This window comes from Centroberyx affinis, unplaced genomic scaffold (assembly GCF_046629955.1).
Source record: "Centroberyx affinis isolate AG114_WGS23_722 - 3 ecotype Tasmania unplaced genomic scaffold, CSIRO-AGI_Caff_v1 ptg003711l_1, whole genome shotgun sequence".
Lineage (NCBI taxonomy): Eukaryota > Metazoa > Chordata > Actinopteri > Beryciformes > Berycidae > Centroberyx > Centroberyx affinis.
In genome coordinates this window covers 284,930-300,816 of record NW_027281601.1, presented here as the reverse complement: position 1 = coordinate 300,816, position 15,887 = coordinate 284,930, and the positions used below count along the sequence as shown (strand labels likewise).

Sequence of the window (15,887 nt, the reverse complement as noted above, 5' to 3'; positions counted from 1 at the left end):
ACCAAACCCAGAGCACAGTGAATATTAAGTATAAAATATTTATAAATATATATGTGACGACCACAAAAGGCATTTTAGTCCAGACACTTTAGGGGCCCTCCCTCAGCTTGGGTAGTCAGTACCCCTACCCCCCTGCCGCTATGGGGACCTATGTGTGAATACAGGTGTGTGTGTGTGTGCATACATACATTTCTCCCTCTGTCTGCAGCCTGTTGAAGTAAACAGGTGTCAGTCTGTCCAGGGCGGTGTGTATTTCAGGAGGGCAGAGCTGGGCCGGCCGGTTGCCAGGGAACCAGGTTTGGGTGTCGCTCATGTTACACAGGTCTCTGTGTCTCCTGTCTTTCTCTCTCTGTCCTAGCCTGGAACCATTTCCCCAGCTATCATCTCCATTAACAACTTTTGGATACTCTCTGAAGACTTACTGAAGATATCTAAATCTACAACCTTTTTGCTGACACTCACTCTAATCCGCTAACTGCTGCTCAGTAGTAGGTGTGGGTGTTGTCAGTAGACCCACTGACTTGTGGCTGTCAGGATGCGAGGGTTGGTGCCGAAGGCCCTCTGCTCCACACTGCTGCTTCTAGCAATGGTGACCGCTGCATACTCACAGTCAGGTAGGGGTGCATCCATGTGTCTTATACGTATTTACTTTTGACTTTCTCAGTATTACTTCTGTGTCAGAGTATGTTCCTACACTTTATTTCTCCTTTCTTTGACTTCTGTCCTTGTCTCCTTTAGTCTGATCTGAGCTACTTCAAAGGTCCATCCTTGATAATATCCCTCCTCTTATCTACTTTACTGTGAAGATGGTCCGATGTGAGAACCTCCAATGTTTTTTGACAAACTGACAAGGAGTGTAAATGTGAGGAGTGAATGAGAATCTAATGTGTTTTCTTCAGCTTTACTTCAGTCAGTCTTTGCCAAGTCACTTAATACCGGCATTGTCTAAGTTAATGTGACGTTTTGCGCTAATTTAAGCCCGTTAGAACTTTCTGTGGGAAGATCATTGTGTGTCTGTCAATCAATGTGATTGACCGACAGTTCACATTGACTGTCATTTTTGTCCCTCCTCCAGATTGTTCTCAAGCTCAGTCATGTGACATGTGTGTTGGCAACTCCATCCTCAACCTGACTGGCTGTGTCTGGAGGCTATGCCCCAATGGTGACTGGTGACACACATGCACACACACACACATGCACACACACACACACATGCGCACACACACACACACATACACACACACACACACACACACCACTGACCTCTGATAGTAATTCAATCATCATGGCTGCTGTAACATAAGCTTCCCTGGTTTGTACTAGATGAGTGAATTATTCAGTATGCCAGGAACACACACACACACACACACACACACAAAAATGCTTGTTCTTTCTGTCCTAGGTAATGATACAGGCATATGTATGATTGATGAGGGCGATTCGACAGACAATTCAATGAACTGTACTTGGACCAGACTTTCTGAACTCTGCACAGGTGGGACAAACTGTGTTTTCAAATACCGATACAAAGATAACAAGATTTCTGTCTGCAACCTCAGTAACTCTTTTGTGTGTCTGTTCCAGCTGTAGAGACTGTAGCTGACGGAGGAGGTGGAGGTGACTCAGGTGAATTGCACCGGCTCTACTCAGCACCCCCCCACCCCCACCCCCACCCCCTCTCTTGCGTCAGACATCTTTTGTTCCCATAAGAGCTGAGTAAATTGTTCCCAAAAGCCTGGCAGTTATCTCCAACTATTATTAAAACCCCTGTCACTCACCCTCCCTGCTTCTCCCCTCTCTATGAAGACAGAAACTGCCCCTCTCTTTGAAAAAAAAAATCCTTTCTTTCTCCCCAAAATATCTTCCATCCACTGTGACCTAATCTGCCCTTTCCCTCCAGATGATGGCAGTAGCCCCAAGTCGGGACCAGACTTCTCCCAGGCCAAGTTTGACATGTCCAGTTTCATCGGGGGCATCATCCTGGTGCTGTGTGTGCAGGCTGGGGGTTTCTTCGCCATGCGCTTCCTCAAATCTAAAGAGCAGAGCAACTACGACCCCATGTGAGTTTGTGCATGTAGGCATCAGCGAGAGACAGACTGACAGAGACAGAGAGAGAGAGAGAGAGAGAGAGAGAGAGAGAGTTTGGTGTGACTGTCAGTTTCAAACATGTGCATGCAAATGTGTTGTGGGTTGTGTAAGAGGCAGATGGTCTGTTGGTGCCACAGCGGCCTCTGGTGGCAGGAGTGATACACAGCATCCAAAATACAACGCAATTCACCTTCCACACCCTCCACTCTACACTTCTTCTTTTTAGGATTCTGCTCATACCCCACCTCAATTTCTCTTCCTTGCTCGCCCCATCTGTCTGTCTCAAACTTCTCTCTCCCTTCGCAGAGAGCAGCCACAGTGAAGACAAGGTGAATGAAGGGCACAGAGATGAGGGTGGAGGAGAGCGGAGCAGTGACTCATCGTGTGGTGACGACAGGAGTCTTTTTTTCTAGGCCCCATCCTGTTTGGTTTGGTCCCCATATTTACCCCTGTGGGATGGGTGTGTTTGTGAAGTATTTAGGGATAAGTGGGAATTTTTCTTAGAATATTGCGTTGTGTAAAGAGTGTTTGTGCATGTGTGTGATGGTGTTCATGTGGTATTTACATTTCATTTAAGAGGCAATTTTACTGTTAGTATTCATACAATCTGACAAAAGAGAGGAAGAGCCTAGACAGTAACAAAATATGAGACATATACTGGGCTCTGGTTTTCTCCCTATTTGCAATGGTGTATTTTTATGACCAACCCCACCAAAAAGTCTTACTTTAAGTCTGACCAATAATTATTCACAGTTGAGTGATAAGCCTATTACAACAACACAATTAGCTGTGTCAAATCAGCTTTCTCAAATTTAGTTACTGTGCAAATAAAATGTAATTATGGGAAAAAGGAGATGTAATCTAAAGTGTTATAAGTGATTCTGCTGAAAGGAAGTCAGACAAGTTACTTACCTTTTCATATGTGTTACACCCTGGACCTCCATTTGATAAGATTTTGTCCCAAAGAACCAATCTGAGAATATGTTTGTATGTATTTGTGATTTAGAATAGGATTACATAACTTTCTATTGTATGTGGGGAAGAGGCAGTGAAACCTATATTTAAAATAGTCATCCTTATATACAGTATTTCTCTCATTGTGTTAACTTGTAGTGAGTGAAACAATAGTGACATTACTCTATTCCATATGTGTCTGGGGACCCCATGGGACCCCCTCAAGGACCCCTGGAGGTCCCCAGACCCCACTTTGGGCACCATTCCCATAGAGAATTACACTTTGCAGACACTCAATACTTGTCAAACATTGTAAAGACTTCCAACATGGCTCCAACTTGGTTTGTCTTTGTGTGTATTTTTGTTTGAAATTGCGGATGGGTTTGAGTCTTTTTTTATAGATTGCCTTTCATGTGGGAGATTTCTGTTTTGATCGCTCACATTCACATTTATATTGAATGCATATTAGCCTAAACCCGTCTCTGTGTTCAAACTGATTTGATGTGGTCCTGTTTATTCATGTTAATGCTGGTGAACTGGGTTAATATGAGTGTGGTGATTTGTGCTCAGGATGGGCAGAGTGATTGAACTGTTTGGATTTTTTTTTGATGCTCTTAAAACAAAAATGTTTGAAATGGCTGGCAGCCTGAATAAACTCACACACTGAGGACTAAATAGGAATAGTTTCTCTGAGTGTGTGCATGTGTGTGAATGCGCGTTGCGGGTGTGCATTCTTGTATGCGGATGAGAGGATGACACCAGTTCATCAATGTCAGAGACTGTACAGTATGTGTTGGCCTGTTGGGTGCATGTTTGCCTAAGTACAATATGCCGGCGGAGTGAATGAGCTGATTCCACTGTAATCTGGGTGCGACCAGAGGAGCAGTTACAGGATCTGCAGATAAGAATCACCTATTACTCCTTACAAATCTGTGAGCCATCATGGACCCCGGTGTGCAGCAGTGACAGAGCCGTGATGGAGGCCTTGATGGGGTGCAGGCTGGTTGGATGGGTGCACCCTCCGCCGAGCCAGGATGCACACAGGCTTGAATGAACCCACATAAAACGGTTCCCAACGGGGCAGAGACATGGCTGTCATCCAAGTCTTTTGACAAAGGACTGAATACAGGTCTTTCTCTCTCTGAACTCCCCCTCCCCCAACACACACACACACACACACACACACACACACACACACTACACTACACTAGAGAAAGGAAGTTCAGCTCACATAGGCCTACATTATCACAAGTCCACATCTAAGTTGAGGTTGGCTTCATACATTGTTAGTTATTCTCTCTTCTCCTTTAAAACAGGTATAGCGGTCTGTTGTATGTGTAGGCTATGTGTGCGCGTGTGTGTCTGTGTACACAGTGGAGGAGGTGCGGTAGCCTAAGTGTGATCTGACTGTGTGTTTAGCAGGTGTGGACTGCTACAAGGAGTAAAGTTGTCCCATGCGCCTCCACCCAGCCATCTGGTAAAACATCCGTGTGTATGCGCCATATCACAAACAGGCAAACACACCGTATCAAACTAAAGCTCTAACACACACACACACACACACACACACACACACACACACACACACACACACACACACACACACAGTGTCACTCTCCCCCTCTGTATTTTTTTGTTTGTTCCGCTTCGTGTTTAGCTCCCAGCTGAGTGCAGCTCAGTGCGGACGGAGGGCGTGTTCACTGAGTTTGCTCAGCACACCCCGCGTCAGCCTCCACGCACCGCACTCGGGACAACTTTTCACCAAACTTCTCACAGATGGAACTTTCGGACGCTGTGAAGTAAGGTAACGAGGTTTGTTTTTTTGTTGAGAGGGGGGGTGTATGTCTTTATGAAAGTGAGAGGCGAGTGTTTAACCTTTGATCCAAGAGGGGAAAGTGTCGACAGGTGTCCCGTCTCTCGCGGTGTGCATGGTGAGGATTATATATCTTTAAATGTGTTGCACGGGCCTGTAATGTGTTCCCCCAGGGAGACTTCATGTAATTAAGCATGTCTAGACACCTCATTGGTATTTGAAGAATTTAGCATTAAAGCATTACAATAGTCTCACCTAAAAAAGAGCAATAAATACATTTTAGATGGATACTATACAAATATCACAGCAAAAACTCCCTATAGGAGTATTGTAGTGAGGTCGTAGGAGATAAAAAAACAAAAAAAAACAAAAAAAACAACAGGAAAAGGTCACTGTAACCTATTGTTACCGACTACCACAGGTATACTATAATATGAATATTATAGCGCTTTTTCGTCAGGGTCTTGTTGTGAAAGCTGTGTGAGCCAGTTGTTGCATTCATATCCTGTTTGCTAAACACCTCAACCGCTTGGACAAGAGAGAATCTTTTTGCGCATGCGTTATTTATTCAGAGGTAAGTAGGTTGCACCTGAGGGAAGTTGAGGGTTAGGCAGTGGACACACACACACACAGGCTATATTGTGGTCCAGCAGGTTATCTTATTACATATAGTAGCTTGCTACATCTTTGTTGCCTATATGTCCTAAAGGTTATTTTAAACCTTAAACCTTTTGTTGTTGCTTTATTAGACAGTACTCAGAAGACAGTATAGCAGAAGGGGATGAAAGTCATTGAGCCAGGTAGGAATACCTGCATGTGCACAGCCAGGGCTGGGGCCATTCATGAACTGAATTGAGAATGCATGCATGCATTCAATTCCTGGAGTTGGAATTGGATCTGAAATTGCACCCAGCTGTAGGGAACAGTATTGGAATTTAATTTCACAGGAAACAGAACGGAATTCCATTAAATTCCATGAAATTCTACTTCTAAGAGAGGTTGTCTTGACTTGCTAAACATTATAAATCAAACATTATGAATCAAATAAAAGACAGTTAAACAAATCAAATACATTCAATCAGAATGCATGTATTACGATCACGTTATGCATCAAATACCACCTGAAAGGTCCCTTTAACATTTTATGATATTCAGTATTGAATATAATAATTATATATAATATATAACACTATGTGGAACATGGAATTTCACTGAATTTCATTGTATTAAATTCAACTTCCTGAAATTCCAATTTGATTCCAATTCTGTTTCCTGTTGGTTTTTTCAAATTCAATTTCCTAAGTTGAATTGGAATTGATGAGTATCAGAGCAACTGGAGCACACAGGGTTTCAAACCGTACTGGATGGTTTAGCTGGAAAATTTGACTCCACTATCCTACTTGAAATGTCTTCTGATTTTGAATGATTCGATATTGGAAAGACACTAAATGAAATAATGACCATAATAGACAATAATAGACAGAGTTTTGCCTTGAATATGGTTTGAATTTAATTGAATGAAATTGTAATATAGCATTTTTATTTGTAATTAAACAGTACTAACAGTACGCAGTATGGTTAGCATGTGTTTGTGCGTGTTCTGAACAGTCTCCTGCTTCCTCTTCTGCTTTTTGTTGTTGTTACTTCTCATTCAGGGATGGAGGGAGAAGGCGATGACTTGCTTGATCTGAGCTACCTGACAGAGGAGGAGCAGTCAACCATCCTGCAAGTGTTGCAACGTGACTTGGAGTTGCGTCGCTGTGATGAGGGCCGTGTAAGGTCAGAGGTGACTATTTATCCCTTTAGATGCCTGATCTGTCCAAAAACAATAATATGTGCTGTAGTAATCCTGTTCACCAGCAGATTGGACTTTTGGTTCTACAAACATTTCATGTAGGCAGAGCTGTTCTGGAGGAAGAAATAGTCTTATTGGTTGAATTAAACATCAGTGGATGAAAGTGGAGTGGGAGCAGAGCGGATGTTGGCTAACTGGCAAGGTGAAATGGCAACGAAGAAACAAAACAAAACATGTCAGTGACTTCTGTTTTTCATTTATTCATGACCATGACATTCATGATGTTGGAAGGTCAGCATGCTATGTAAGCTAGCAGGGTAACTAGCTTACATAGATATAGACAAGTATGGCTAGATTGCATTTTTTCAGTCAGTAGCAAGAGTGCTATAGGCTTCATAATATTAGCTTACCTCCTGCCTTTTTCACTGGGCTTCATGTAATGTTGCTTAGTTCTTTGGCTCCGCCCAATTAGGTGTAACTCAACCAATGAGATTATTTCTGCCTCCAGGACAGCTTTACCTCCAAGAAATGTTTGTATAACAATAATAATAATTATATAATTCCCAATCTGCGGTTATGCTCAGAGAACTCCATAGAACCTCTGGTCCTTAGTTGAATGCTTGCTTGAAATATACCTTTATGAATGAAGTGTAGTAGTCAAGATAGATATATTGTCCCCCTGATGTGAGCTCATCATAGACTGTTGAGCCAATGATTGAAACAATGCTAAAACTAATAAATGATAGAGACATGCACCTCCCATCCTTTCTCTGTGTAATTGATCAGCATAGCATTGCATGATTGGTCTAATCTAATCATTATCATGCCTACTAATGAAGTGAATCATTATCATGCTTGCTCAATCCATGAATGTCATATTAGTGGGTATATCAAAGGAAAAGTGTATGAAATGTATTTTTGCTGTGACATGAAAACCATGTACATTTTTTTTTACTTGAACTAAAACATTCCATTGACTTTTTGGAGCGAGGAGGTTGGGGGTGTTTGCTGTGTAACTTGACCTTGTGTCCACCCTGCAGGACACTGCAGCAGACGGAGACAGACCCGACACGTCTGCGCTCTCTGACGGGGTCGTGGTTCAGCGAGGAGCGCAGTAAACGCCATCGCGATCGGAAGCTGAGCTGTGACCTCGTCCATGCCACCATACGCCGCAGGAGGACAAAGGGCAAAGGTCAGACGTCAGCCCGTGCGGTATTACTATCATCGCCCCGTGGGGTTGTTTTCTTCATGTCATAGGGATATCCCAGTGATTGTTCTGTGGTTGTTGCCGTGGTAACAGATCCACCCCTGACTGGACTGTTCAATGGACAGACAGAGGAAACCTCGCCCACTAGCGCCCACAACAGCTCCTCCACTGATGTGGAGAGCAAGGAAGAGGAGAGCAAGGAAGAGGAGAGAGGAGGGTTAGTGAGGGAAAGCATTACAGTACATTGGTTGTGATATTACTCATATTACTGATAACTTCTACCTTTGTTTCAGGAGTCAGGAACGTGTCAAACCTACACCCACACCCAGAACAAAAAGCCCACTAACACAGGTGTGTGTGTGTGTGTGTGTGTGTGTGTGTGTGTGTGTGTGTGTGTGTGCGTGTCTGTTTTTTTTCCATGCTTGAAAAAGTCGTTCATAATGTTTGCTGAACAATCCTTTTCAATTCCAGGGAGTTCAGGACACAAACAACAGCTCCTCATCCACAGGTATGACGTTTTCTCTGTCACTCTCCGTGTCTCTCTCTCTTCCTCTCCTTATTAACTCATCTTTCTCCTCCACTAGAGTGCGTAAGCAGGAGTAATGGCCACCCAGAGGAAACAGAGGTGATTGTAGCACACACCTACACTCACAAATGACCAATACTGTTGTGAATAGAGTCTATGTACGATGCCTGCTGGTTTAAACTTTTCCACTTCCTATGACTTTTCTCAAACTATATATAATATCTTTCTCTTTTCTCTGACGCTGTATCTGAGAACAATGCTGCTGTGTGTGTGTGTGTGTGTGTGTGTGTGTGTGTGTGAGTACAGGAAGACTCTGACTGTCACAATGGGGACACTGACTCTCTGTCCAGCAGTGTGACAGATCCGGATCCAACCTCTCTGAAAACCAGCAGCTCCGTCAGCAGTCTTCACTCCAGCTACACGGTATGCATACACGCTCTCTCTCTCTCTCACACACACACACACACACACACACACACACACACACACACACACACACACACACACACACACACAGACACACCTCTAATTGACTAGCTACTAGTGACGTAAGATGACTCAGCTCAGGGCAATGACGTATGTATTCTCTGTTCTGCTGTGTGTGTGTGTGTGTGTGTGTGTGTGTGTGTGTGTGTAGCTCAGCGGCAGCATGATGAGTCTGTTCAGCTCTGGGGAGTTTGGAGTGGTGGAAGTGAGGGGCCGCATCCAGTTCTCATTGGTCTACGACACCCCGAAGGAGGAGCTACAAGTCAGAGTGTATCGCTGTGAGGACCTCGCTACGGCGCGCAAGAACCGCACCGACCCGTGAGGGACTGTGTGTGTGTGTGTGTGTGTGTATGTTAGTGTGTGTGTGTGTGTGCATATTGCATGCTCCCGAGTTCACAGCAACAATACCACAAATTCAAAATCAGTCAAAAACACTTGATGTGTGTGTGTGTGTGTTTCACAGATATGTAAAAACCTATCTGTTGCCGGACAAGTCGAGTCACAGTAAGAAGAAAACTTCGGTGAAGAAGAAGACGCTGAACCCAGTCTACGATCAGACGCTCCGAGTGAGGAACTCCTCCCCTACTCTCTCTCATTCATATATTACATACTGTATGTTGGCAGCCATCATAGAAGTCCCTCATCCTGTATTATCCTGTATTATCCTGCAGCTTTTCTCCACCAGCCCTGCAACAGGCAACAGGCACCAGTTCCTTCTAAAATCTTAAATAGAGATAGAATCTTTCAAACTTCCACTTACCAGACGGCTGAAAAGGGAACAATGGCTACTTCTGTATATTCTAGACAGCATATTATGTATTAAAAATGTTATATTCAATTACATTATATATGTGTTTTCACCTCCGTATATGTGAGGTCCTGTAATGCCTCTGTTATGTAACTGTGCTGTAATGTGCCAGTACCAGTTATAACCAAGTCAAATTCCTTGAGGAATTAAAGCGATCCTGATCCTTCTCATCCTAGTACAAGGTGCGTGTCGGGGAGCTGCGGGGTCGGACCTTGAACCTGTCTGTGTGGCACGCCGAGTCCCTGGGGAGGAACGTGTTCCTGGGGGAGGTGGAGGTGGGTCTGGGCCTCTGGGACTGGACCTCCTCACAGCCGCTGTGGCATGACCTGCAGCCACGGGTAGGGAGCAGCACACACACACACAGTCACACAAATTTGCATGCACAATATAAACATTCGCCAGCAAATTGGAGGCATATAACTACATTTGTTCAGTGTCTGTGCAGCAGACATCAGTTTGTACAGCCAAGTGGAAGACACAGAATATGTGGTAGGAGTGTCTCTTCTGTCTGGGAGAGCTGAAGGCAGAGGGAGACATGCTGTGAATTTCAACTAAGGTTTTACGTAACCTTAATCTTTTTCTCCCTTCACACTCCTGTCTCCCTCCCTTTTGCTTTCTCTCGCCTTCCCTCTTCCTTTATCCGCCCCTCTGCCTTTATCTTTTTCATTTCTGTAACCTCTGTCTCCCTGCGACAACCCCCCTCCCCCCCCTTTCCCCTCTGTCCCCCCCGCTCCCCCACTCCCCCTCCCTCTCTCCCTCGCAGGTTCATTTGAGTCCGGACTCCATTAGCAGTCGTGGGACCATCTTGCTCTCTATAAAGTTCATTCCAGAGGGATCCGAGGGTGAGTAGAACACACACAAACGCATGCACAAACACACACACACACATGCACACACACGCACACACACACACACACACACACATTCTTTCCTATACCTCAATACACTCATACACTCCCTGTCTGTCTGTGTGTGTGTGTGTGTGTTTTGCATGTGTGAAGGTGCCGGTTTGCCTCTGACAGGAGAGCTTCATATTTGGCTGCGGGAGGCACAGGGTCTCCTGTCCAACAAAGGCGGTTCTGTAGACTCTTATGTCAAAAGGTACATCACTTCTGCGTCACTTTCCCTGATGTTTCATCAGTAGGCCAATCTGTGTCACTCCAAATGATCCATATCCATGCTGGAAAAAAATGTTGCCTGAAATTCATCAGTCCATATGTTTCAAAAACATAGATGATTCCAACGACTGAAATATTTCAATTTGTAATATTTTTACATGTGTTCCTCCATTGATCCTCCATGACCCCTTGTCTCTGTCAGAGGTTAGAATTTAGACAGTAAAGGTCAGAGGTCAGATTAGCTGTGTGCCTCTACAGTATCGAAGGAGGTACATAAGAAGCAAAGTCAACATAAGTTATGTGTCTTGGAAACAATTTTAGTTCTAGTACACAAGCACACAACTGTGCATGTCCATGATATATAAACTCACTGGTGAGTCATTATTTTCTCCATTCACTTCATGCATATTTGTGATCAGCATGTTTTAGTCTGACACCTGACTTAAAAGCAGAACTGAGCACAGCCCACATTAAACTGTGGGACCACTGCCAAGTCAATTCTAGTAGACAGAGGGGAATAAACTCAGTATAATACTGTGCCGACTTAGCTCTTTTCCTCAAGTGTGAAATGTAGCCTAGAAATATACAAATATAATCTCACCACCTAAGTACCACCTGAGTATTTACAGTTTCTGTTCATAGTAGGCAAACTGGATTTAAAAAAAAAACGTCTAAGACATTTTTTACTGTCACTTTACAAATGGAGCCGATGTATATATACCCACGATTTCAACCTTGAAAGGAATCCTGGTTTGAATCAGAATTAGACTGTGGTCATAATCCTACCGTACGCCCCACCAGCTATATACTCCCAGATGCCAGCCGGCAGAGCGGTCAGAAGACGCGGGTGGTGAAGCGCTCCATCAGCCCGACCTACAACCACACCATGGTGTATGATGGCTTCCACACCAGCGACCTGAGAGAGGCCTGCGCTGAGCTGACCGTCTGCCAGCGCGAAGGGTTAAAGACGCACGTCCTGGGAGGGGTCCGCCTCAGCCCCGGAACTGGTGAGAGATACTGTACACACACACACACACACACGGAACACACACTTTAATCAAAGGCTTCACTCCCTATGAGGAGGGAACAGAAGGGTGAAGAGTAACTAAACACTAGACCACTTTTGTTGGTTTGCTGCCATCTAATGGTTAAAAGCATATTATTGCAATTGCCATCTGCCATTGGCTGATCTTTGGTGATGTCACCACCTGTTGTACTCAACAGAAGGTAACATCACCTGGCACCAAAGATCAGCTAATAGCAGATGGCAATTGCAAAAGTACACTTTTGACCATTAGATGGCAGTAAACCCACAAAAGTGGTCGAGGGTTTAATTACTCTTTAAAAGTAATAATTTAATAAAAAAGTAAGATTCTTGTTTTTCTTGATTTTGGGGACACCATTGGTCATTGCTTTGGTGTTTTGAACTCAATGTCGGCACTGGCTCAACATATTGTAATAATAAAGTCACTCAATGTAGACTCCAGCTTCTTCCAGCTGCTTCCCATAACATGCACATCCTCATTGTGAGTGTTGTGTTTTATATAAGCATGTATCACAGATGCTTGTATTATACAAAAACTGGTGCATATATTTATAACCCATGTGTGTGTGTGTGTGTGTGTGTGTGTGTGTGTGCGCGTGCGTATGGCAGGTCAGAGCTACGGTGAGGCCGTCAGCTGGATGGACTCCACAGAAGAGGAGATTGCTGTCTGGACCTCCATGATCCAAAACCCAAACCACTGGATAGACACAACACTACCAATCAGAACTAACCTCACACACCGGTCCGAGTGACTCTCACATACCACACACACACACGCACACGCAACTAATCTAATGGACTGAATAGACATCCTCAACATTTTGTCAGAATTAACCTCTGTCTCACAGTGACACACACACTCTCTCTCCGTCTCATACACGAACACACACACAGGAGTCAGGTAGGGGTGCAATATCGTGAATCAATGGTATAGATCATAAATAGAATATTTAGTTGTGAAACCAAAACCAATCTGTCTGCATTTAAATGTGTTTCCTATATGTATTGTTTTAGTCCAGTGTCCTACCTGCCAGAAATGCCTTTGTAATCCTGCTGTACTTTAGTCATTAAACATTCAACCTGGACTAATGAATAATTTAGTGTTCTTATTTATCTAATCTATGTGGATAATTAGGAGATGACATCAAATAGACAGAGATAGGAAAGTTATTTTTGAAAGGTATTACAGAGAGATTACTAACCACACGTGCAAAATGCCCTTGTCCTTTCAAATGCCTTTATGACTAAGCCAGAAAAATGGACCTAATCAGTATTTTACCCCGTGGGAGCATGTGTAATCTGATTATTTTGATAAGTGTTATGGACTAGAGCCATTTTTGGAAGCCATTTTTGTAATTAGGCCCACAATTACATGCAATCTGTTACTCCTCAACCCTGCTGATGCTGGCTCCCACCTTGTGGTCAGACTAGGTACTATCCTATGTGCTTTTCGGGCAAATTGCAGAAGGCACAACTAACAAATAAGGTCAAAACCTCAAGGAGAGAAAGACACTGTCCTGTAATCTGTACTCTCTCACTACTCTTCATCCTGTATCTATCTCCTCCATGACAGATGACTTCGTGGAGATTCTTAAAACAGAAGCAGTGGAGTGATAAACTTCCTCTAATCATATCGGGTCTGAACTCCTCTCCAGCAGATGGCGATCTTAGACACAAATCAAAACCGCTGAAAGACACAGATGGCAGGAACAAGAGCGGAAGTTAAGCGATGTAGCCTCCAAAATAAAAGTGTTATTAGATTATAGGCTTAAAAGGACCTTTTTAAAGTATTAAACATCCTTCAAAGCTGTCTGGTTTTGTGTTTGACTGAGGCTTTCTTTGTTATTTTTTTGGAGCTCTATGTATGTGGCATTTTGGCTATATAATTAAGATATTATAATATAATATAATAACCATAATAAATATATGTGCTATAAGTGCTACATAAATGAATGACTGAATGAATGAACAAATGAATATTTGACTTATATAGCTATGACTACATGTGTAAAAAAAATAACATAAAAAGCATTTAAATTTACTACAGATTTCTCCTCAAATACATCCTTAATTTTGCAGCAATGTAACCATGTTTGGCAATAAGGCTTTTATTTTGAAAGTGATGATCGGAATGTACGCTTTTTATGGTGTTTGTCACTGATAGGATTCTGTAACTGGTTTCAGTCATTCTTCTCCATGGTGTCAGACCTGCCGGGAGGCTGGTTGGTCGGTAGTTATCCAGAATGTCTCACATACAGCTGCTGAGGCTGTTCATCAGCGAGCGGCTGACCGCGGCGGCAGAGGAGATATTTGAGGCGGTGCAGAGGACGATAGCGGAGTACGAGGAGGAAGCGACTCGCTCCCAACAGGACAGTAACCATCAACAGGGGCTTCTTCAGGTCGACCTAAAACAAGAAGTAAAACTACACAGAGAAGGTTTGATACCCCCCCGTGCAGCCTTTAGTCCAGCAGTTCAGTTAGTTATTGAAGTTTTCTGTGGTAAAGTCTGTTTCAAGCTAACGTTGCTGCTGTCAGCTGTAAGCTCAGCCTGTCAGAGATGGAACTACAGCAGTGTTGTAGTAACAAATATATAAAAGTCGATAAACCATGGCATCCAGTCAGTGAACCTACATAAACAACCACTGATATAAACAAAACTGCATTCAGAAAAAAAACATTATTTTCCATGGTATTATCCTTAATAACTAGGCTATATCTTGAGGCTATATACCTTACTTCAGTTTCATACTACCTACTAGATGTTTTGAATGAATCTATGTAGCCTATCTCAGGCTAAAAAGGGGGGTAAACTCTAATCCACAAATAAAAAAGTGGGCAAACTGAGTTTAGGTGGGTTTATCCTCCACTATACATCCCTGGCTCCTATTGAGTGTCTGATTTTCTTTTTTTCTTGCCTCTCCCTCTTCACAGCCTCCTCCCAGCTCTTTGCCTGTGCAGGGGAGCTTCCCTTGGAGCAGGAACCCTATCAGCAGGAGTGGAGCCCCAAGAGCGGCTACGACAACCCCGGTGTGGGCCAGGAGGCCCCGGAGCCCCCGGCCATCAAAGAGGAGCAGCAGGAACCATGGAGCAGTCCAGGAGAGGGAGAACAGCTGCCGGGGATGGAGGAGGCTGATCCCACCAACTTCACATTCACTCCCACCTGCGTGAAAAGTTGCTTTTATCCAGACTTGACTCTGTTTCAAACCCACGGTGTGGAAAATGAAGATAGGAAGCCTTTACCCAGCACCTCAACAGACCAGAGAACGGCTGATGGAAACTCGGACTCGAGCGGCGAATGTCAATCCATCTTGCCAGATTGTTCTATAACTCGGAGTGACACAGAGCCTGAGCTGGGTTTAAAAACACTGACAGACTTCAGTATCAGCAAAGACTTGAAATTCCACAGGAGGACGCACACAGGGAATATCCCGTTCACCAAAGCTTGTGAGTTGGAGCTGTTGCACATAAGAGCTCCACCAGAGAGGAAGAGGAGGGACAAACCGTACTGTTGTCGCATCTGTGGCAAAGAATTCAGCCACAGCGCGCATCTAGCCACGCACACCCGAATCCACACGGGGGGGAAGCTGTTCAGCTGCCAGGTGTGCGGGAAAGAATTTCGTCATGGCAACAGCGTGATCGTGCACATGAGGATCCACACGCAGGAGAAGCCGTACCGCTGCAGGCTGTGCGGCAAAGAGTTCCGCCATGTGGGGAACCTGAACGTCCACATGAGGATTCACACGGGAGAGAAGCCGTACAGCTGCGTAGTCTGTGGGAAGAAATTCAGTAGAAATAATTTGATGACAAACCACATGGCAGTACACACAGGTGAAAAGAGTTTAGGTGTGAAGAGCGTGGGGGGGGGAGGCTCGGTCCACATGCCTCCATGACAGTTTGGATGCTCCGAGTAAAACGCTGGAAGAGTTTTGTGCTAAAATGAGAGATCCACCATTTGGGGGGAAGAATGTCACATCTGCTCTTACAAAGTGATTGCTGGTATGAAAGTAAAGCCCACTATGGGTTACGAATAAAGTTATGAAATGCTAA

General features: G+C 44.1%; 3 protein-coding genes across 5 annotated transcripts; all 3 read left to right on the top strand.

Moving 5' to 3' along the window:
• The first annotated feature begins 535 nt into the window (after nt 1-535).
• cd164l2 (CD164 sialomucin-like 2) lies at nt 536-5,043 on the top strand. Its single transcript, XM_071540733.1, has 7 exons — nt 536-614; nt 1,076-1,162; nt 1,403-1,495; nt 1,585-1,611; nt 1,901-2,060; nt 4,700-4,841; nt 5,029-5,043. The coding sequence occupies exons 1-7, from the start codon at nt 536-538 to the stop codon at nt 5,041-5,043; spliced, it is 603 nt and encodes a 200-aa protein (XP_071396834.1).
• sytl1 (synaptotagmin-like 1) lies at nt 4,729-13,240 on the top strand. 3 transcript variants are annotated; one of them, XM_071540756.1, is made up of 15 exons: nt 4,729-4,846; nt 6,511-6,634; nt 7,691-7,842; nt 7,951-8,074; nt 8,151-8,208; nt 8,329-8,365; nt 8,442-8,482; nt 8,690-8,806; nt 9,021-9,187; nt 9,333-9,435; nt 9,854-10,015; nt 10,441-10,519; nt 10,679-10,778; nt 11,597-11,802; nt 12,450-13,240. In XM_071540756.1, exons 2-15 carry the CDS (start codon nt 6,513-6,515, stop codon nt 12,590-12,592), a joined length of 1,611 nt encoding a protein of 536 aa, XP_071396857.1. In that variant the 5' UTR covers nt 4,729-4,846; nt 6,511-6,512; the 3' UTR covers nt 12,593-13,240. The 3 variants fall into 3 exon arrangements, with proteins under 3 accessions (XP_071396857.1, XP_071396858.1, XP_071396859.1); XM_071540757.1 differs by having other exon boundaries at nt 4,789-4,841; XM_071540758.1 differs by lacking the exon at nt 4,729-4,846 and adding an exon at nt 4,917-4,973.
• Nucleotides 13,241-14,079: 839 nt separating this feature from the next.
• Nucleotides 14,080-15,794, top strand: LOC139662133 (zinc finger protein 135-like). The gene is made up of 2 exons (XM_071540741.1): nt 14,080-14,276; nt 14,772-15,794. Exons 1-2 carry the CDS (start codon nt 14,084-14,086, stop codon nt 15,728-15,730), a joined length of 1,152 nt encoding a protein of 383 aa, XP_071396842.1. The 5' UTR covers nt 14,080-14,083; the 3' UTR covers nt 15,731-15,794.
• Nucleotides 15,795-15,887: the final 93 nt, after the last annotated feature.